A 23,905-nucleotide genomic window follows, 5' to 3' on the forward strand; every position below is an offset into this window, starting at 1 on the left:
GAAACCCACCCACTTCTGTACACTATCAGGAATATTCCAGGGTCTCTGCCTCCACTGGCCCCAAGCTTAGACCTATAATGGATGTCTTCTCAGACATGCCCCTTAATTAATTCCTCTGTACACCGGATGTGCCATCTCTTCTCAATTCCTAGGATATGGGGTCCACATCATACCCTTCAGCCTCCCTTCCTACTAGCCTTTAAAACCTTACCTGGTCCAGCGGCCAGCACACAGTGTACATGCAATCTGTGTCAGTGTGCAGAGTTCCTTGCAAGCCACCTTCTCCTGTCACTGTGGAGAAACGGTCTTCATGGCGGGAGTCAATGATCTTCCTCGGACCCGTGCCTCTCTACCTTACCTCCGTGAATCCACAGCGTTGTCCTCTGAGCTGTCCCCTTACCTGATCTTCAAGGCCCTAAACCAGCCGTCGGGCTTGCTTCTTCCTTCTCCTCCAGGCTCTTAGCTGTCACCTTTTTTCTACCATCACTCCTTCCTCTGAAAAAGTCCCTATTTTCTGGATCCGCAAAGTCATTCCACACACACACAAATCTCAAATCATTCCAAAACTATAGCACGTCCATCTCAGCCACTTCTGAGGAGCCTAGCAGACGCCCCCCGGGTATACCGAGGCTCTTTCTCCCACCGTCCACCCACGTCCCACGCATCCCATTTGGACTCACTGTAGCATCCTAAACCAGTGCCAGCAAAGCCTCCCCGAAACTTTACTTCAGTTTGTCGGTTTCTGTTTGTTGCTCTGAGGCTACCAACACCCCTAGCACCATCTGGAGTCATCTCTGTGCTTTAGCTTTTCCTTATGCGTCAGTTTACTCTTGTGCCCCCTTAATAACACCAGTGGGCGATGTTTACTCCCTAGAGATGAATTAGCTCGTGTCAACCTCCCTGCATGGTGCTGGGATGTCTCCCAAACAGCAGAGCCCACTGACAGCGTCGTCTCTCCCAAGCCCTTCACCTCTACTTGCTTCCATAGTGGGTTCTGTGCTGCTGGAAAACTTCTTCTACAGGGCACCATTTTATTAATCCCTGGCTCACAAAGGGAAGGGAGACTACGGACCAGGCGTCACTGCCTGAGCTTGCATGGAATACCTGACATAGCACCCTCATGTTGCTATTGTCAACTGGCTCCGACTCCCTTCTGTAGGAGGCTGAACGCACTCTGCCATCAACTCGGAGTTCAGCGGATCACTTTTAGGTTTTCCAGAGGATACATCCTAAACACTGCAACTCCAGAGTGGTTTCTTCCTCTTCTGAAGTTCAAAGTCTTTTAAAAAGTTTTAACAACTTTCCAAACCTATAGTTAATCTTGGTTTCGACCATATCTTAATACCAACCAGCCTACACAGTCCACCTTCTTTATTTTACCTGGTACAACTTAGCTTCCGTTGTCCGTTTCCTCATACTCTCATTCCCCTAGAAGTACCCACATAGTGAGCATCTATTCCCAAACTGGATAGTCTGTTTCTATCAGTCACCGATGACTATGGTTCTATTGTAATTACTTTATATCTACATAACTAGAAGGTCACATGCCTTAGTGTGTTTGTGCTACTATAACAAACTACTCATGATTTAGTAATTTATAAAGAACAGAGATGTGTTTTTATAGGCTTAAGGCTGCTGAGTAATTCAAATGCTGATTTCTGTACCTGTCATATAAGTTTTCAACCCTTGTTCTCAGAACCTCTGGTCTCAATGTTGTGTAAACACTGCTCCCCAGCTGTCCCCTGGTATGCCAGTAAAGCAGCTTATAGCCAATTGCTGAGCAGGGGAGAGAATAGGACTGGACTTCCTGCCAGCCAGGGGAGGAGGAGTCAAAAGAGAAAGTAGGGGATTGAGGTTCAGGAGAGATCCAAGTGACATGAGAGGAGCTGGAACAGAAAAAGCTACAAAGAGCAAGTATCTCTGGCATGTACACTGGAAGGAAGCCAAATTAGCTTAGAGGGTTAAGAATAGAGTAATAGAGTAGTAACTGCTCAGTTCTTGTGCTGTGAATCTTGGTAAAAATAATATATTAGACCTGGGCATGGTGGCGAATGCCTCCAGTACTTGGGGAGGCAGAGGCAGGCAGATCTCTGTGAGTTCCAGGCCAGGCTAGACTACAAAGCAAATTGAGGACAGGCAAGACTACACAGAGAAATCCTGTCTCAAAAAAACTAATTAAATAAATTAATTAATTAAAAATAATAACATAATAGAGTCTCAATTATTTGTGTGATAGCCAGGTTAAGAAAGAAGCTGAAAAATAAACACAATTTTACAAAAAAAAAAAAAAACTATAACAGTATTTCTTAGAGCTCTGGGGGGGGGGGGGCTCTAAGTAATGGAGGGCGGCAAGGATTCCAATCTTGAGGAGCTCATATCTGGTGAGAGCCTTTTTGTTGGATCATCTGTAGTGGAAAGCCAAGGGTGAAGGAGTGTGAGTGCAAATAGGAGAGGAAGAGAGATGCAGGCATTAGATTGAGCATCCTTTCATTAGCAACACACTCCCACAAAAGCTGCCCCGCCCTCTCACCCATCCCCACCCCCACAACAGTAGCATTGGTCCTTCCATGAGGGCTCTGGCCTCAAGACCTAATCTCTTAAAGGCCTCACCTCCAACACTGATCCAATGCAGATGAAGTTTCCAGCAAGGGAACTTGAAGGAAGGGGCATTCAAGTCACAGCAGCATGCCAAAGGAATTTTCCAGAACCAAAAGGAATCTTTTCCCAGAACAAACTCCAATCTCACTCTAAGAAGACAATCAGCTTCCAACTCTCCAGGTGACATGAACCATCTGAAAAGATGTGAGAGGATGTGACCCATGGATAGTCCTGTCTTCTTACTAAAATCCTGAGCATCTACAGGATTTCTCACTTGTCTGCCCTGTGGCATGTATAATCTACTCAGCAAATATAAAGTACTCAGTATATACTGAATACTTATTGACTCGTTGATAGTTTTAAGAGAAGAACTAATATTCCAATGAGGCCAGAGACAAATGATATCAGGGCCAGGAAATTATTATTCCCGTTTTGTTCACAGTAGCTAAGAAAAGATTTCCCCCACGCCTTTCAAAGTAGGATATTAAAACAATCTGTGCTGGTGGCACATTTCGAACACTAGAGTTGGAGAGACACATGTGAGAAGGTGACAATCTCAAACATTACCCAGCAAGTCCCTGGGAGCTCTGTCACAGGCACTTCCACGTTTAAAGTCACATAGCAGGTTACAAAGGAAGTGTCACCATTCTCTTTGGTCACACTTCAGTACTGAATTGCTGAACGAGAAGAGCTCTTTGCCATTTGTACCTTATTTTCCTATTATTTAGTCATCAACTAAAAGTCTAACTAGCTCTGGTGAACATTTTGTCCTTGACGGTCTGCTCATCCTTTAATTTTCTGCCCCAAGCTGGACACCCTTCCCCACAAAGCTCGGAGTTCAAAGTGCATTGCTCAGTGCTCTAACAGGCAAGTGTCACAAAACGAAGTTAATATCTTGAGCAAATCTGAGGGCATGTTGGCAAAAGTTCAATTACGCCAGGACTCATACTAGGCGCGTACTTATATTTGGGTATGAGGTCATTAAATAAAAGGGAGATGAGTAAATTCTAAAATGTGACTTAGAGAATTGATAAAGTATATGTCTGTATAAACTGAGTATTTTTTTTCTGTCTTGCAGTGACCAAAACTAAGGAAGTAAAAATAATCATAGTGAAACACTACAGAGTAGGTCTAGATGAAAAGTACGAGGTAACAAAAAAGTGGTCTTTGAGTGATCTGCGGATGATTGACGGGAAGGAAGCAGATACGGTAAGTGTTACCATTTTATAAAGGCGGTGTGGGATCAATATGCTGGAGATCGGTGCGTTCGATTTCCTACTTTATAGATTTTTGGCATATACGAAGTGTTAAGATGACATTATGTTGTTCTTAAGTGGTATGGATTAATTTCCTGGGATGATCTATACTGGCTTTTATGATTTGCTTTTATGAGTTGGAATCTGAATTTTATCTATTAAATTTAAAAGCATCTTTCCTAAGATCTTCTTGACAGGTTAAACACAGTCAATCATGCACCTTTAAATGCAACCTTCTCAAACAGATGACATTTCCAATTTGCTGAGTTGTTTTGTTTTGTTTTGTTGTTTTGGGGAGTCCTTTTCTTCTGACAACAAATGCACAGTCAGCAAGCCCACTTCACCTTCCAGAAGGATTACCGTGGAAATCTACAGACTTAGCATTGAAAGGGGACCAAGAGGCTGTCCCAGTCTCCTCATTCAGTCAGTAATTTTCTCAGTCTGTTCTTGAACTCTTCTGTTGATGGAAAGGTCACCCTCCACCATTGACCTTTGTATGTCTGCAGTGCTTAACTGCTTACTGTTTAGGCTGAGAATGCCCAGTCACACTCATCTCTTACCCACTCCCAGATTTCCCATTGAGTAAATGCTGCTCACGACTGCCAATCTCCATAACTCATTCATTATGAATCCAAACACATGGTTGATAGGCTACCCAGCTCCCCTTTGGATAGAAAACTCCTAACATTCTGGGACCATGACTTCATTCTTTATTATAGCCTACTGCCTAATAGATGGCTCAATAAATATCTGTGGTGTTATGGTTGAGTGAATTATATAACTTAAAGTCATTTGTTATAATCAAATAATAGCATATTCTTAGCTCATACTATAGCCTGACATACTGAGTACTCTCATATCTTGATGCTTTGGCATCACTATGTTGTGATCCAGAGTTAAGCAAATCAACCTTAAAGACCAAGAGGTAGGACCAAGTACTAACCTATACAGAATAGATGGTTATCGCGGCTGCTGATGTTGGATCTGTCACCAGCTGCCATCTTACACATAGTAAACAAGAGGGACAGGAACCAAACTGACCATAATATAATATGCAATACACTATGTACAACTATATTTATATGACACATAATTTTACCTCATTTTAAGCCCTATGGATTAAATTCTATTACTGCTACAATTCAATAGGGGAAGAAAATACCATATTTAAGAGACTAATTGACTGGTCCTAGGTCACACAACTATTAAGTGGCAGATCTAGACTACTTGTAAATTTATTAATTTGTGTTCTTTAGATTAGTTGTTTAATATGCAAGAATTCATATACTCCTTCATTCTTCAGTCATTTATTGGGGATGTATAGACTATCAGAATCTGCTAGGCTCTGAGGAAAAAGTGAGTATTGAGACACTCATAAGCATTTGATGTTGCCATTGTCTAAACTTTATCATTTTCTGGACCATTAACATACCCTGTTATTATCTTTGTGGTCACCTAGAAATTCCACTTTTGAGTGTATTTGACAAGACTCTTAGCCAAAGAATTGGGGTATATCATTGTTTTGTGTCCTAAGCACTTAAAAATGTCCTGAAAACATATTTTACCTAAATGTGGAAGACTTAGAAAATGATTAAGCATGGCATATCTACAAGTTCGATTAGTTCTCACCCAGTGCAAAATGTTAAACCTTATATTTTATATGAAAGTATACATATGTGTATATGCATATATATATGCATATATATATGAAACAAACTTTAATAATATTTTCCTGAGTGATAGTGGTAAAACTTTTTTTCTTCATTATACTTTTTGGTGCTTGCCAATTTTTTATATTGCATTGACTCTTATGAGACATCTATAGCATGTTTACCAATCTGTGGATTAGAAGTTAGCCATCTTCATTCATTTTTAGTCCATTCGTCTTTCTCCTCTCTTATTCTCAAATATTACATATGTCATAATTATCTGCTGGGTTTAGCCAGTGCCCGGGGACGTACAAATGAAGCCCGTCAAGTCTGATCCATTTGAAGAGGTTAACTGTGTTCTATTTCTTCCCTACTTTTTTTGGCCTCTAATTCCATTGCAAAATGATTGATTCTCCCCTTTTCAATGTGAAGATCATGGTCTTTGATAGTGAACCAATTTTTAAAAAAGAAAGAAAGCCCACTATTTCTGCTTCTCTCATCACTTAAGGACCTACAATACTAAATTGCTTGAAGAAACACTATAAGACCCAAATAGTTGTTTTCTCTATTAAAAACAAGGAATTTCTGAAATTTGTGGACAAATGGATTGAACTAGAAATTATCATGAGTGAGTTCACCCAGAAGCAAAAAGAGTTAAATGGTATATACTCACTTATATCAAGACACTAGTCCAAGGAGTACGTCCCCATGAAAAACTTTACCTACCAGGAAAGTGGGTCAGAGGGGAGGACATCCTGTTGAGACTTTAAGAGTGAGAAGCCTGGGAGAATGAGGAAATAGAAGGATCCAGAAGGTCCTGGAAAACTACAGGCGGGTCTGGGCCCTGGGGTCCTCTTCAAACTATGGCACCAGCCAAGGAAAATATAGGTAGTAAACTTTGAACCCCTACCCAGACTAGCCAATGGACAGGACATTCTCCACTGTTAAGTGGAGAAGGAGATCTGACTTTCACACAAACTCTGGTGCCTCATATTTGACCACATCCCTTGGATGGGGAGGCCTGGTGGCACTCGGAGGAAGGATAATAGGTCACCAAGGAGAGACTTGATACCCTATGAGCATATACAGGGGGAGGAGGTCCCCCTCAGTCACAGACATAGGGGAGGGGAGTAGCAGGGGAAGCGGGAGGGAGGGAGGAATAGGAGGATACAAGGGATGGGATAACCATTGAGATGTAACAAGAATAAATTAATTAAAACATGGGAAAAAAAAGAATTTCTCTTCCTGGCTACTCTGGGAATGCCTACCTCTTTATCTTGGGGTTGAATCTTCAGGAGTATGTACAAATTGTGATTTTTTTTTTTCTTAAATCAATGGCAATGATAAAGTGGTAAGTAGTGCAATTTCAAGCCAGTTGTCAACTATAAATGAAAAGAACTGGAATTCAATTCAATTTGTAGGGCAGAAGAAGAAAGAATTTGAGATTGGAAGAGTGACTGGGGTGTAACAGGAGCGGGCGCTGGAGCAACTGTGGCTTGAGCTGACTGGGGCCTCGGCTCTTGTCCTGGGCTCTGCCTGGGCTCTACATGGGTCACCCGAATGTCACCTCTTCGAAAACTACAAATCCATGAGGTCTCTTCTCAGCTCTAGATTTGGGGGGGGGGGTTGTTTTGTTTTGTTTTTTTATGAGACAGAGTTTCTCTGTGTATCCTTGACTGTCCTGGACCCACTGTGTAGACCAGGCTGGCCTCGAACTCACAGCGATCCGCCTGCCTCTGCCTCCTGAGTGCTGGGATTAAAGGCGTGTGCCACCACGCCCAGCTCAGCTCTGGAATTTAGCAGAAAAAAAGAATGCAAAGAAAGGAAAGAGGGAAGAAGAGACAGTATTTTATGAATACACTTGCTCAGCCTTCAATTATTAGGCTAAAGGAAATTTCAATCTTTTCTAAGTATTTCAAAGACATGAAAGATTTTCCCACCATGATAAGGGGCAAGTGTTGGGAGAGAAAACTACCTGAAGGCACAATCAGTGTGATTTTCTTTGGTTGAGATTCTCTATGATTGTCCTTCAACTGCAATAATGACAGCTAGAAAACAGTTGTGAGGTGTGACATGCAGAGCACGTGAAGCCTTGGCACCCCTGTACATCATTTATTTTTGCTTTGTAAACAGTCTTACTATCCTGAGGTCATTCTGTGTCTGGTACTGGCCTCAAAATCATGGCTATTGTCAAGCACCAGCCTCCCAGGTGCTACGAGGATAGGCATGTGCTCCTATGTTCACCCATTGTTGTGTGAGTAGGAAGGCGCATGTGGGCAGGTATATGTGTAAATGTGCTTGCACATGTGTGTGAAGTCAGGGGTCACCTTCAGGTATCTTCCTTAATTGCTCCCATTTTTTGTTTTGTTTTGTTTTGTTTTGTTTTGTTTTGTTTTGTTTTGTTTTTGTCTGTTGGAGACATGGTTTCCATATGTAGCCATGGCTGTCACAGAACTGGCTATGTAGACCAGGCTGACTGTGAACTCAGAGATCCGCCTGCTTCTGCTTCCTGAGTGCTGGAATTAATTAAAGGTATATGCCACCACTGCCTAGCTGCTCCCTGCTTTTCTTTGAGGCAAGTCTCTCAACAAACCCAGGACTTATCATTTTAGGCTAGACTAGCCCGGATATTCCCAGCAATCCCTGGCTACTGAGCCTTTGGAACCCACCTATCCCCATTTCTCCACAGTAATGGGGTTATAGGTGCATGCTGCCATGCCTAGCTTCTAAGATGAGTGTTGGGGATTTGAACTCAGGTACTCATGCTGGGTAGGCAAGAACTTACCCTATGAGCCATCTCTGCAGACTCTAGTGACTAGGGCTTCGGTTTTGTTTTGTTTTTTAAATATTGACTGTATAAACTAAGGAAATATTTTAACACCAAGTAGCAAAGACTGAGCAAATCTGACAAAAGGATCTTCCATTATTAAGCTTTATACTAGCAGCTTATATAGCTGATCTCAGGAAAATGTCACAGCAACCCTATCTAAAATGATGGTCAAAAAGGGACGACCACCTCAGACAAATAATTTGTATTGTTATAACAGGATCTTAAATGGTCATTAGTGCTCTTGTGGGGTTTGGACCCTCTCAATTTCTTTGTTATTTAGGACAACGGTTAACTCCATCCCTCTTTTCAAAGATATAGTTCACATCAGCTCAGCACACATTTGCTGAGACCTTAGCTGCAATAGACAAACGCTGGGAACACAGAAGCAGAAAATTTAAACTCTTTGCTCTCCAGGCTAGTTAGAAGCCGGGCAGATGGTGTATTTTGTAAATAGAAACGCGTTTTGAACACTGCTTTAAAGCACTGTCTTTCCCATTAATAACAGCAGGGCTTGTCATTGTCTATACACATAACAAAAGAGATGACTAGAAGCAGCAAGAGCTGTGTCAGCGTTGGGTTTTTGTCCATATTGGTCAAAAGACTTTATGGCTCTCTCTACTCTGCCAAAGCTTATTCCACATTGTTAACTTCAAAGTTATCAAGTTGGTAAACAGTACAATGTCAAAGGGTAAGTTGGCCATCCCGTGTGTCCCCATTTGCCTCCAAAATAGCACGAAGGACCCACTTTTTAATCACAGAACCACAGAATCCCTTAAAACAGAGAGAAAGCTATTACTTCCTCCAGAAGTCTGCAAGTGAGTTGAGTCTCTTCTTCCATCCTTACCCACACTCTAAAATGTACCAGGAAACTTGATACCGACATATTACATGATTATATATATGTACAACTGAAATGACATGGATGTTCCAAAGGCTTTGGTACTGTTTACTTTTTCTTTTCCTTTTATTAAAAATAGATTTCTTTCTCATATAATATACCCTGATTACAGTTTCCCCTCCCTCTTCTCCTCCCCTCCCATGCAGACTTCCCACCTTTCTTTCTCTCACTAGGAAACAAACAGGCCTCTATGGGATAGTAATAAAATAAAATAAAATAAAATAAAACATCAGAATTGGTCAAAATAAACAAACAGAAGGAAAAGAGCCCAAGAGTAGACACAAGAAAAAAAGAGATCCACTTGTTTGCATGTTCAGGAACCCCATAAAGAAACACTAAACTGGAAGTGATAATCTATACACAAAGAACCTGTAGGGTAAAAAAAGCAAATATAATAATAATAATAATAATAATAATAATAATAATAATAATAAACAATAAAATTTAAAAGGAAGAGCCCTGACACAATCTGAGACAAGAACCCTCCAAAGTTGCCACTGAGCTCATTTTTTCTTGGGCATCCACTTGTAAGCTCATCCTGTTGATCTAGAGGGCCTTGTTTCTTGCTGTCTTCTCTCCTCTCTGGCTCTTACATTTTTCCCACCTCCTCTCTGCCTGAGCCCTGAGGGGAAGGATTTGATGAGGACACTGGTTTAGGACTGAACAAGGCACTGATCTATGAGTATCGCAGAATATCATTAGGAGTTATTTATTGCTAGGTTTGGTTTTTTGGTTTTGATTGGTTGGTTGGTTTAGTTAGCTAGTTAGTTTGTTTTTAACAGTAGATTTTGGTTTTACCTTAGGCTATCTAGTCTCAGATTCTTGGTCACTCAAGCACTGTAAGGTATGGGTTTCACCTTATGCAGTGGGCCTGAAGTCAAGTCAGATATTGGTTGGTTACTCCCACAGACTTTGTGCCACCATTGCATTAGCACATCTTGCAAGTAGGACACGACTGTATATCAAAGGGTTTGTGGCTCGGTTAGTGTTTCCATTTCTCCTTCAGTAGCCTACAGAGCACCTTCTTAACTCAAAGACACTAGAACATAGGGGCAAAGGCTCTATGTAGGCACCAACTCAACTTCTCTGTATGCAATGCATTGTGTAAGTGTTGTTTTCAGCAGTGAGGCCTTGCTTTCAGTGTGTGGAGAGCAACTTATAGTTTTGGCAACAGCCTGGGTTGTTTGAGGATTCCCATGGGACCCCTTTGGCCAACAACTCAATTAGATGTAACTCAACCCAGTACCGGAAGCTTCGTTTGATTATAAGAGATGGCTAGTTGAGACTCTGTCTCCTATTATCTGGTGATTTCTTTTACATAGACTTCATACATGTATACATTTTAGGAAGCGTCTACTATAAGTAGTATCCAACTACCCTTCAAGTGGCCTTTAATTTTAGCTGTCTCTCCTTCCCTTGTCCCCATCTTCCTTCCTCTCTCCACTTGATCCTCCCATTCCAGTCTCTGCCCACTGCATCCATAATTGCCTTTATTTCCTTTTCCTAGGAAGATCTATCACCCCCCACACACACCCCCAACCCTGTTCTCTTACTCTTCACCCAACCTCTGTGGTTCTATGGATTGTAGCTTGGTTATCATTGACTTAGTAGCTAACGTCCACATATAAGTGAGTACATACCGTATCTGTCTATCTGGGTCAGGGTTATTTCACTTGGGATTTTATTCATCCATTTATCTGCAAATTTTATGATTTTTAATAGCTGAGTAAGGCTCCACTGTCTAAATGTACCACATTTTCTTTATCCTTCTTATGTTTAAGACATCTATGTTGTTTCCATTTCCTGGCTGTTATGAATAGAGCAGCAATGATCATAGTTGAGCAAGTGTCTCTATGGGTAGAAGTAAGCATCATTTGGGTGTACATTCAAGAATGGCATTGCTGGATACTGGCATAGATCCATTCCATCATCCTGAGGATCAACCGTACTGATCTCCACGGTAGTGATACAAGTTTGCACTCCCAGCAGCAATGGATGAGTGTTCCCCTTGCTCCACTTGCTTGCCAGCATGAGCTGTCACTTGTATTATTGATCTGAGTCATTCTGACAAGTATAAGATGAAATCTCAAGATAGGTTTGATTTGCATTTCCCAGATGACTAAGGATATTGATCTTTTCTTTAAGTGTGTCTCAGCCATTTGAATTTTTGATCTTGACAATTCTGTGTTTAGCTCTGTACTCCATTTTTTAAGAGTTATTTGTTTTGGGTTATTTGTTTTCTTGATATCTAATAATTTTAATTCTTTATATGTTTTGTATATTAGCCTTCTATTGATGTATAGTTGGTAAAAATCCTTTCCCATTCTGTAGGCTGGTACTTTGTCCAAAAGAGAATGTCCTTTGCAGTGCAGAAGATTTTCAGTTTCATAAGGTCCCACTTATTAATTGTTGGTCTTGGTGCCCATGCTAAGTGTTCTGTTCAGGAAGGCATCTCCAGCGCCTACGAATTCAAGGCTATTCCCTACTTTCTAGTCTATCAAATTCAGTGTATTTGTTTTAAGTTAAAGTTTTTGATCCATTTGGAGTTGAGTTTTGTGCAAGGTGCTAAATACAAGTCTGTTTGGATTCTTCTACATGTAGCTGTCCAGTTTGACCAGCACAGTTTCTTAAAGGTGCTGTATTTTTTTTTCTGATATGTACTTCTGGCTTGCTCTTTTAAAAAATCAGGTGTAGATTTATGTCTGGGTCTTCAATTCCAATCCATTGAACAATGTGGCTGTTCTTACACCAATACCATGCTGTTTTTATTACTATAGCTCTGTAGTACAATCTGAGGTCAGGGATAGGGAAACCTCCAGCAGTTCTTTTATTATTCAGTACTATCTTAGCCATGCTGGGTTCTGTTGTGTTCCCAGACGAAACTGAAGATTGTCTTTCAAGATCTGTGAAGAACTATGTTGGAATTTTTATGGGGATTACATCAAGTCTGTAGACTGCTCTTGGTAGGATGGCCATTTTTACATTATTAATTCTACTGCTCCATGAGCAGGGAAGATCTTTTGATCTCCCGGTGTCTTCTTCAATATCTTCCTTTAAAGTCTTAAAGGTGTTTTTTTTTAAATCATACAAGTCTTTCACTTGCTGTGTTAGACTCAAGGATTTTATATTAGTTGAGACTACTGTGAAAGGTATTGTTTCTCTGATTTCATCCTCGGTCCATTTGTCATTTTATATAGGAAGCCTAGTGATTTTTGTGAGTTAACTTTGTATCCTGCTATTTTGCTGAAAGTGTTTATTAGCTGTAGAAGTTTCCTGGTGAGATTTTTAGTGTCACTTGTATATACTATCATATTATCTGCAAATAAAGATACTTTGGCTTCCTCCTTCTCAATTTGTATCCCTTTGATCTCCTTCAGGTGGCTTATTGCTCTAGCTAGGACTATACTGAATAGGCATGGAGAGAGTGGACAGCCTTCTCTTCTTCCTGGTTTTACTGCAATTGGTTTGAATTTCTCTCCATTTAAATTGATGTTAGCTGTGGGCTTGCTGTTTTGTCTTTATTATGTTTACAGTATGTCCCTTTAATCCCTAATCTCTCCAGGGCATTCATGCTAAAGAACCGTCGGATTTTGTCAAAGGCCTTCTCTCTTTGAAAGTCTGGTAAATTTTGCACTAAAACCATCTAGCCCTGGGATTTTTTTTTTCTTGCTTGGGGGACTTTTAATGACTACTCACTAGGAGTTATAAGTCTCTTTAAACTGGTTATCTGGACTTAACATTGGTAAGTGGTATGCATTGAGAAAATTATCCCCTTTAGATTTTCCAGCTTGTCAGGCTACAGGGTTTTAAAGTATGTTCTTATGAATTTCTGGATTTCCTAAGAATCTGTTGTTGTTATGTCCTCCTTTTCACTTATAATTTTTTAAATTTGTATCTTCTCTCTGTGTCTTTTAGTTAGTTTGGATAATGGCTTGCCAATTTTACTGATTTTCTCAAAGAACCAACTCTTTGTTTTATTGATTCTTCTTACTTGTTAATTTAATTGTTTGTTTTGTTTCTATTTTATTGATTTTAATCCTGAGATTATTTCTTGTCATCTACTCCTCTTGGGTATAATTTCTTCATTTCGTTCTGGAGTTTTCATGTGCACTATAAAGTTGCTAGTATGAGATTTCTCCAATTTTTTTTTTTTATGTGGGCACTTTGTACTATGAACTTTCCTCTTAGCACCACTTTCACTGTGTCCCCTATGTTTAGGTATGCTGTGTATATTCATGTTCATTTAATTCTAAAAAGTCTTTAATATTTTCCTTAGTTTCTGTCTTGATGATTTTCATTCAATAGAGAGTCATTTGGTTTCCATGAGCTGTAGGCTTCCTGTTGTTTCTGTTATTGTTGATATCCAGTTTCGTTGTGTGGTGGTCAGACAGGATGGAGGGTGTTGCTTCAGTTTTCTCCTATCTGTGGAGACGTGTTTTGTGTCCAAGTATGTGGGCAGCTTTAGAGAAAGTTCCATGAGACACTGAGAAGGCTTATTCTTTTGTATTTGGGTAAAATGTTTTATAAATACCTGTAAGGTCTATTGGGACTATACTATCAGTCAACTCCAGCATTTCTCCGTTTGTTTTTGGTCCGGATGATCTGTCTATTGGCAAGAGTGGAGTACTTTCATTTTACTAGGGGACAGAGGTCTGCATCGAAAAGTCAGATGTAATTATAATAGGTCTGCATGCATAGTTACTTGGTCTTTTTCCTTTGTTTGTTTGTTTGTTTGTTTTTGTTTTTTAAGACAGGGTTTCTCTGTGTAGCCCTGCAGGTCCTGGACTTGCTTTGTAGACCAGGCTGGCCTCAAACTCAGAGAGATCCGCCTGCCTCTGCCTCCCTGCGTGCTGGGATCAAAGGTGTGCGCCACCGCCTAGCTTCCCTTTCAGCTTTTATTAGTCATTCTTTGTTCTGTATGCTTAGTGTTTTGATTATTATGTGCTGAGGGGAAATTCTTTTCTGGTCCAACCTATTTGGTATTCTGCATGCCTCTTGTGCCTTGATAGGCATCTCCTTCTTTAGGTTAAGAAATTTTTCTTCTATGACTTTGTTGAAAATATTTCCCGTGCCTTTGAGCTGTTTCTTTTCCTTCCTTTATTCCTAGTATTCTAAGGTTGGTCTTTACATAGTGTCCAAGATTTTCTGAATGTTTTGTGCAGGAGTTTTTTTTTTTAATTAACTTTTTTTTGACTGAGGTATCTATTTCTTCTATCATGTCTTCAATGCCTGGGGTTCTTTTTTCAATCTCTAGTATTCTGTTGGTGAGGCTTGCCTCCCAAGGCTACTGTTTGAGTGTCTAAATCTTTTACTTTCAGATTTCCTCAGTTTTGGATTTTCTTTATTAGTTATTTCCATTTTCAGGTCCTGAACTGCTCTGTTCATTTTCTTCCACTGTTTGTGTTTTCATATATTTCTTTAAGGGATTTATTCATTTCCTCTTTAAGGACTTCTATCATATTCATAGTTGCTCTCTTAAGGTCTTTTTCTTGTGCTTCAGCTATGTTGCGGTGCTCAGGGCTTGCTGTTACAGGCTTGCTGGCCTCTAGTGGAGACATAGTGTCCTAGCTGATTCGGTCTTTATGCTAGCATCTAGGCATCTGAGCTTGGGAAGACTGTAATCTAGGTGCTGAAATCTGGACTTGTCTTTGTCTAATGTGTTCTTTGGTTGCTGTTGACCTCTCTGGTTCTCAGGAGAGCACAGTGGCAGTGTGTTGCCTGGTAGAAGGCTCTTCTGGGATCCTGATGGGTGTGGCCATTGGGGTTTCCAGGTAAAATGTATTTCTAAGTATTGAAAGTTAACACCTAGGAAAGGGATGGACTAGGGAGGGTTGGGGGTGTCCACAAGAGGGAGGGAAGCAAGGTGCTCTGTAGGAGGCATGTAGGTCCTTGTGCTCACAGAGAAGCGCTAGAGGAGCCAGGAGAGGTAAATGTGCAGGGATATCTCCTCAAAGGGAGAGACATGTAACCTGTTTTCTGCCCGGAAAGCCTGGAGTGGATGTGATTAATAGCCTGGTGACCTGCGCGCTTCTGTAGAGATGGTTTGAGACTGGGAGATTGGATTTGGAGGAGAAGAGGGAGCGATGGAGATCTGCAGATTACTTCCTGTTCTGGCCAGAGTGGCCTGCACGTTCCCAAGGAATGGCTGCTGTAGTTGGCGGCTGGGATAAAGCAATGGGGCGGGGGGGGGGGGGGGGGGGGCGGTGTATGAAAGACCTGTGTGAGCCACTGGAGGTGGAAGGGAGGCTTCAGCAAGTGGACTGCTGCAGAGCTGAGCATAGGACTCAGGGATAGAGCTAAAAGAATGGGAGGAAAGGTGAAGAGCTGCAATTAGCCTCCGGGCTTCTCTGCAGGGTTCCCAGGGAATGCCTGCTGGAATTGGAGGCTAGGATAAATCAATGGTTGTACTGTTGGTGTTAAGAAGTACTTCTATTTGGCGCTCTTGGCTTTGGAAAGCTGATCTGTAGATTTTTAGAAACATTTCCGATTACTGATACTTTACGACGGATAGGCACGGCCAGAAGACTAAAGGAATCCAGGAAATGTCTTTGAATAAAAAGTAAATCAGCTCCCTCTTCCTCTTCTAGGACAATCCGTTTTTTGATCTGCACTTCAAGAAAGTGTACTGCTTGGAGGCCTACAGCTGCGCCTCCAAGTACTCCTTTGCTCGGACGGTGAACAGGCTGAATCACGCGTACCTTAAGAAGGACTTACACATTGTGAACTTCGACTCTACCTACATTAACGATGACTCCATTTGGTCCTCCAACAATAAGGACTGCCTGGTCCTTATGAGAATATGCTTTTATGCTTTCAATCTGGTGTGCCTGTCCCTGTGTCCCCTGCCACTTTGAAGCTGTACCCCCAAAGTCCTTCATTAGTGTCAGAAGAAACTGGCACCCCAACTGAATACCGACAGTCAGAAGGTTGTTCTGCCTCTTCATGGACGGCTATTATTTACAGTAAAATAAAACGAGGCTTTGTGAATTACAGTGAAATGCACTTTGGTGCAATCATTCAAAAGCTGGGGCTCTCTTTGGTCTACTGTGTTCCTTAGTAACTTTGGGGGGGTGTTGCATGGTTTGCACTAAATTAGACTCAAGAAAAAATTAAAAGAGATCCTGGGTTCATAAATAAGAAGATGATTCCATATCAGTAAGGTTCAAGATATTCTTAAAACCCTAGATAATTCTTCTAAAAAATTTTTCAGTGGCTTGTATTGTAAACATGGAAAATCCAATCTTCAAAATTCATACGGAATTCCTGGTAGGAAAAACAAGCAAACAAACAAAAAAAACACTTGAAAACTAAATACAAAGTTGGAGGACTCATGCTGTCTGCTTTTTAAACTCACTAAAAAACTATTATAATTAAAACAGCATGGTATTAGCATAAAAATAGTCCCAGAACACAAAGCTACTGAGTTCATCCAGGGGAGAAGGAATAGTCTCGTCAACTGATAAGGCTAGGATATTGGATACCCACACAGAAAAAATGAGTTGGACATATACCTCACACCAGCTATAAAATTTTAAATGAATCATTAACCTAAACATAGTAACTAAATCCATAAACTATTATAATGAAATATAAGGTAAATCTTAAGGACTTTGAGATTGAGGCTGTATTCTTTAAGTTTTTTGAGACAAGGTCTCTCTGTGTTAGCCTTGGCTGTCCCAGACTTGCTTTGTAGACCAGGCTGGCCTCGAACTCACAGCAATCTGCCTGCCTCTGCCTCTCGAGTGCTGGGATTAAAGGTGTGCACCACCATGCCTGGCCTTGATGCTGTATTCTTATAATCAAAAGAATCATAACTAAAAAGAAAAAAGAACTAACCTAAATTTCATGAAAAATAAAGATATCTTTGCACCAAAGGACATTATAAAGAAATTGAAAACAAGCCTTGGAGGAAAGAACATATCTTCAAATCACCTGTCTGAAGATTTACCACCCAGACACAGAGAACTCGGTGACATAACAAGCATGAGAAAGATGTTTGGCATCACTAGTCATTAGGGAAATGCCAAGTCAGATCTGCTTTCACATCTACTAGGATGACTATGTGTCGCAAGCAGAGAGTTTACACTCAGGATCCGGAACAAAGGAGGCAGGCCAAGAGCAAGTGGTATGTTTTAGCAAGAGAGATTTATTAGCAATACAAAGGCAACTACAGCAAAAGGCAGCAGCTAAGGCTCCAAGGCCAAGCCACCAATACCATTCCATTATACTCTTAAAACTATCCTAATTCCAATAGGAGTAGCATTTAGCATCTTATAATATCAATGTTCTGGGAGCTTATGCCATTAGGGTATACGACCTGATATCGCGATGATCTGTCGAACAGGTTCGCTGCTGCGACTTGAATCAGTTCTCGGGTTGTTATCTGACAGCATGTCTGTCTGCTCCGTCCAGGGAGAGCGCCCCATCGGCTGGCAGCATTTCAGGTAGTCATGGTGACAGCCAGAGAGCTGGCTGCTTCTTCTCAGGGTTTTTATACTTAACTTAACCTTATCCTCTCTAATTCACACATCTAGCTTTCTGCGTCACTCTTATCACCAACTTGCAGTCGTGGCTGCTCCTAGGTCAGAATTTACTACTAAGGTTTTATCTATCACTCACACATCTGGTCACACGTCAGCTTTTTGGACTGTCAGCTGCTTTCTACACTGGGCTTTGAAACAAGCCCTGACATGTTTATTACACTATGTCTTTATGAAATAAAAGTGGGAGAGAGGAGTGAGTGAAGGTGTACAGCAACTGGAGTCCCCTTCCATGGCTGTGGGGATGTAAATGCTGCAGGCACAGAAGAGATGGGTTTGATGGTGTACTGGAGCAAGCCACGCCCAAAGTACAAGAACCAGCCCCAGGGAGTCATGGGGCCAAAGAAAAGATGCACACGGATCTAGGGTTGCACAGACTACAGCCTACTGGGGACTTGCTGAAAAAAATATAGGTCTTGGTGATCAGAGTACCAGCTGGATCCCTGCAATTTGGGTGAGGACACAAGTGAATTCAGTTAAGCTGGAATGCGCCTTGTTTAAGCACACTCGGTAGCAAAGTGTCCCTTTTAAAGAATTGGTATTGGTGCCCTCATCGTTCTGGGTTCAGTGGTAAAACACGTTTTACTCTAATGACTTGTTTATACTTTCTAGGAAGCAAAGAGAGAACTGAGCAGTGATATTCAAGGCCAGCCATGGAATGCACAGTTCAAGAAGTCTCATTCCTTACAGGCATTTCCTTAGAAGAAGTAAAGTTACCAAATGACTTAGCAGTTTGCTTTTAGGTGCAGACCCAAGCAAATTCAAAACTGTGACTTGAGCAAATAGTTGCTAACCAATGTACATAATATTATAAATCGGCTTATAATTGTGTCTGCAGCATTCCTTGTAATACAAAAAGAGAAAAACATCTTGTGTCCATCAAAGATGAATGAATTAACAAGTAATGAAATATTATTCAGACTTTAAAGGGACAAAACTTTTGGTGCTCACTACAAAGGAAAGGACAATTGTTGCATGATTTTACTTGATGAAATATTTGGAGTAGAAAAATTCAGAGACAGACTAGAGGAAAAGCTAACTAACACACTGGAGGAGAGAAAAATGAAGATTTTTTTTTATTGTTATACAGATTCTGTGGTGAAAAAGCTTTAGACATGGAGATGGTTGTGCTACATGGCAAGTGGGACTAATACCACCTTATTGTACATTGAAAATGGTTAAAAAGGTCAACATAATATTATATATTGAACATAACTTTAAAATGTGTTAAATAAACAACATATACTATACTTTAAATGGTAGGTTATATGGTGAATAACTATACAATAATCAAGATATAAAAGGAAAAAAGGACATCCTTGAGTCTACTAGAAGGAAACTATATAAACTTTCCACAAACTAAGAATGGGAAAAACTTTCCTTGCCATCGCTCAGAATCCAGAAACAGGGTAAATAATATTAACTATATAAAATATATATGAAAAAAATGACAAAGACAAAATGAATTGCAAACCTGGAAAAATTGCAACTTGTATAAAAACATGCATGTACGTACTCCTAAAGCTGAAGACCCTTTTTTAAAAAAGGTTAGCAACCAATTGGAAAATACATGAGCAGACAGTTCAGAGGAAAGGAATCGTAAATGGCACTGGGAAGCCTGAAAAGATGCTCAACCTGGTTCAGGAGAGAAGCAGACATTGTATCTGTGGGGTGAGCTCACTTCTTGTCTTATAGGGGAAAAAAAATCCCAAAATAGTGATATTGTCTCAGTGTGTGTGTGTTCTCAAAGACACTTGTGTAGGCACATGTTGTTTGCAAAATGTTTACATGAGCTCAAGTATGTAACATTGGAAGGTTAACAGAATGAGTAAACTATTATATATAAAATGGGGCAGTGTGCAGAAGGAAACATCAAAGGCTTCGGTACAACCGGACTGGGGCTGGGGTAGATAATTAGAAGCAGGAGTCTTATATGGTTACTTAGGAATACGTATTTGGGTTCTTCAGTTTCGTCCTAAGTTTTTAATGAGGAGCCAAGAATTAGGGGCACCATTAATGATTAAGTCCTGCCCACATGGGTCCTGTTGCTCCAGAGTGTCTTGGTTAGTTGCCTGGACTATATACTATATACGGTGGATAACAGCATGGACTAGTTACCGTATGTAGCATGTTGGGTCTTGGGCTGCTTGCTGCAGGTTGTAAGCCAGGGTTCTGTTTCTGCATATAACATGGTCATTGTTTGACTACTCAGAAGTATCATCGTGGTGGTCGTGGTTACAGCTATGTAAATTTGTCAAAACCCAGCAAACCTAAAAGCATACTCAGAGATTGTGGTGGTATGAATGAGAATCCTCTTCAGCTCCTGTGTTTGATTGCTTCGTCTCCAGTATGTGGAACTGTCTGGGACAGTTTAGGAGGTGTGGCCTTGTTGGAGGAGGTGTGGCCTTGCTGGAGGAGGTGTAGCCTTTTTGGAGGAGGGATGTTATTTGAGGAACAGTCTTAGATTTCAAAAGCACACACATATAGGCTCTCAGCTAATGGTCAGTGCCATGCCTGTTGCAAACTAACACTATGATATTAAATCCCAAATTAAATGCTTCATTTTAAATTGCCTTGGTCAAGACTATACTTTCAGGGATCAGTTCTATAGTTCATTAAATTGCCTTGGTCATCGTATCCATTCACAGCAGAGAACAGTAACTAAGACATAGATACAATAAAGGCATAAAATCTATTTGAAACATGCCTACATTCCCTAGGTCTGTTCACTGATACCTGAAGCAAGCAGGTTAATTGATAATATTGAACCTGCAGCTTACCATGTGGGGTGGACTGTGGGTACCACTTCCTGAATGTGGTCCTCTTGATGAAACTCAGGACCACCTAGCTGGTGAGGGTGCTTAACCCACATGCTTTGCCTAAAGACAAACAGACAGGAAATGCATGCTTGCTTTTGAAAACAGACACTCATGTTAGTGGGTTTATGTCAGTATTTACAACTAAAGTTTAGCAGGCTGAGGTTTCCTCTTCTTTGATTTTATGTGCTTATATTCTCTCTCTTATCCTTTGTTCATAATGGCATTAATATTGGGCATATGATTCGTCTACAACACTCCCCTGACAAAGCCCGAATAGTTAATATTTCCTATGGATGTTTATACATCTGTGTATGGGTTTTTAGAGCACTTCCTCATCAGCTGGCACTAGTTATCCTAGTCCATGCAATATTTCTCTCTTGCAGCTGTTCCTGAGCTGAAAGACCTCGTTACAAAAAGGGATTTCAAGCAATTCTCAACTTTATTTTGCTTTCTGGCTCTGTCACACCTTCTTCCCTTATTATTTGGGATTGATCCCTGATGGTGTGCCCTTCTCTGCTGTCACTTGCACTACAGCTCCTATCAGAAAAGGTAAATACAAACATGCTTGCCCCTTTTCTTTATTCATCAATGTCTAAATATCACAATGATGACAAATAGATTTTCAGAGGTATAAGATCCAAGGACTTACATGTATCCAACGACATAAAGAAGATGGCTATTTTCCAGGTACATTTCAAATTTTTGCTCAGGTCAAGTCCACTAGCAACCCACTGGTCACAGCAAGCAAGTCAAGCCCAAAGTCTGAAAAGGGCAACTGCGCTCCACCTAACGGGGGATCAAACCAAGACTGTGAGCAGGCATCTCTGCTTTCTTGGGTAAAATTTGGGACAATATATTATTAATTAACATAGATTCCAGATATAATAGAGCTACATAAATATTTATCTTACAACAATATTTATAAAATTCTCTACCCCCAAAATCCCATTGAAAGGGAAATACTGTATTGTGAAGTAGAGGGAACATGACTGTGTAAAATGTGGCTGTCAGCTTAGGGTAAGGAAAATAAGGGAAGCCATTGTTTCTTAGATACAGAGCTTCAGTTTTGCAACAAAAGAGCAGTTCTGAAGTGGGTGCTGGCAACATCACACAATATTATACATTATATCAGTGTATATTTTTTTTAGACATGGTCTCTGTATCTCAACCTGGCCTTGACTTCATATAGAGCCTCCTGCCTCAGCCTCCTGAATGCTGAGATTCCAAGTATGTGCCTCTGTGCACAATGAATGGATGTAAAACCACCACCAAACTCTATGCATAAAGGTGACTAAAATAAGGACAGGTGTAGTAATGAATATCTTTACTCCTGCACTCTGCAGGCAGAGGCAAGTGGATCTCTATGACTTCAAGGCCAGCCTCATCTACATAGTTAGATTCAGGCCAGTTAGGGATTCACAGTGAGACCCTGTCTCAAAAAAAAAAAAAAAAGTGACTAAAATGGTTAGATTTTGTGTTACATGAGTTCAAATGCAATAAAAAAAAAAAAAAAGAAAACACAGCCTATAAACAATGTATTACATTTTCAAATTTCTCCCACCAGTAACTAAAAGATCAGCTAACAGAAAGGCTGTAGGTTCCCCTGAAAATTAACATTGATGAGAACGTTGCAGCAGTAAAATCACAACGCTCTCCACCAGAGTGGACACAGATTCACAGATGGAGTCTATTATTTTTAATTTCCTGATGATGAGGAAAATGAGGGTCAAATAACTTTCCTTGTGGCTAAATGATTCAGCAAAGGCCGGAACCAAATATGAACCCACACCTGTGTGATGTCACCAATCACAGGGCAGAGACCAGTTTTGGTTTGCTTTGGTTTGGGTTTTCCCCCACTTACATTACACTTTTACATTTTTAAGTAAAATGTGCAGAAAAGTAAATTCATTGTGTTCGGAAACCTTTTATTTATACCACTTTCGGATTCAGTTAGATAATTAACTTTTTTGTTGCTGTTTTGTTCTGAGAGCCAGGAGATTTTACTGTAGAGGTCAAGCACTGACTCTCACCTATGCGCTTGCCCATCTCACTGTTTAGTTTCTGTGTTAGCTTCCTACTGACTTAAAGTATTTTTCCTGAGAGACTCAAGAGTCTATAGAAATAGATAACAAGCTCTTAGAGAAATACTAGGTTCATATAGTACCCCAAAGCAACTGTACTCTTCAGGATGCATCCCATGTCTCTCCTAGGAAGGCCATGCTTCTCAAGGGCCCTCACTAAAGGAAAATGCTAATTCTGAATCTGCCTCATTAAGAACAGACCTAGCTTTGTGTGGTTTAAATGCCACGTTCCAGAAAAATACTTCCTAGTGTTTAAATGTGGCTTACTGGGTTATGTGAGAACACATTCTCCAGCTGAATATATACAAATAAAATCATAATTTAATACCTCTTAGGATGAAGGAGGAAAATAAGCTTAATAAAATGTGTTTTGGACGCTTAACATGAAATATGATTTTCAATAAAAATTAATATAGCAAACCCAAGGATCCGGTTATGTTTATGTTGGCTTGCTTATGTTTCTAAGAGGCGACTCTGGGCTTGCCAGTAGCACCATGCCCAAATTCCTCCCATGCAGATTAGATCAAACCCTGATGTACTGAGGGACCAGCAGTGTTCATTTCCTTGAGTCCTACTCAAAAGCCTTCTAGCTTCATCTCTTAGTCTAGGTATTTGCTGCAGTGACCAATCAGAGGCATCAGCTAGCTTCTCGCAAGGATGACATGACAGCTGCTTCTCCCACTCCCTAGCAATCCAGACAATGCCAGGGCCTGGAATACCTGCATGAGTCGGCCCTCCCATCACACGTGCACTCAGATGTGCTGAAATAGGCAGTGGTGGCAGGGGAAGCCGACAGGTGAACACTTCTCTTTCTTCACTTGTGTGGAATTGTAAGACACATCTCTAAGGTTCTCAGAAAGTACCACAAAAATCACTCAGGGGCAGTGGAACCACTCTGCAGCCTGTGCAGTATTTAATAATAATAATAATAAAAAGAAATAGAAGTTCAAGAGAATATAAATTCATAGCCTAGAAATACCATCTACACCAAGCCAGGGCACTAATAGGAAAGTGATGGGTTGTTGAAATCTAGAATGGGGACACTGTGAAATCTTTAAAAGGACTCTGGTCAGCTCACATGTGGCCAGCATGGCACTGGCAGGCCTTGCCCTTCTCCCTTATTCCCTCTGCCTTGCTAAAAACAAAACAAAACAAAAAAACAAAACAAAAAACAAAAAAACAAACAAAACCATGAGATTACATTCCTAAAGCTAGCCACCGAAGTCTATTCCCT

At 40.6% G+C, this 23,905-nt stretch overlaps 1 protein-coding gene and 1 long non-coding RNA gene across 2 annotated transcripts in view; one reads left to right on the top strand and one right to left on the bottom strand.

The window, feature by feature from the left end:
• The window catches only part of EXOC1L (exocyst complex component 1 like), a 28,892-nt gene extending 12,690 nt beyond the window's left edge, over positions 1-16,202 (top strand). The window contains exons 2-3 of the mRNA XM_084758425.1: positions 3,677-3,807; positions 15,819-16,202. Coding sequence (XP_084614551.1) covers positions 3,677-3,807; positions 15,819-16,085 — 398 coding nt within the window. The 3' untranslated portion in view covers positions 16,086-16,202. The remainder of the gene's footprint in view (positions 1-3,676; positions 3,808-15,818) is intronic.
• The window catches only part of LOC311584273, a 41,496-nt gene that overhangs the window by 11,897 nt on the left and 5,694 nt on the right, over positions 1-23,905 (bottom strand). The window contains exons 3-4 of the long non-coding RNA XR_014774814.1: positions 21,240-21,376; positions 2,611-2,792 (exon numbers count right to left, since the gene is read on the bottom strand). This is a non-coding gene — a long non-coding RNA (uncharacterized lncRNA). The remainder of the gene's footprint in view (positions 1-2,610; positions 2,793-21,239; positions 21,377-23,905) is intronic.

The sequence above is a fragment of the Acomys minous genome, assembly GCF_964271855.1.
Source record: "Acomys minous genome assembly, chromosome: 15".
Lineage (NCBI taxonomy): Eukaryota > Metazoa > Chordata > Mammalia > Rodentia > Muridae > Acomys > Acomys minous.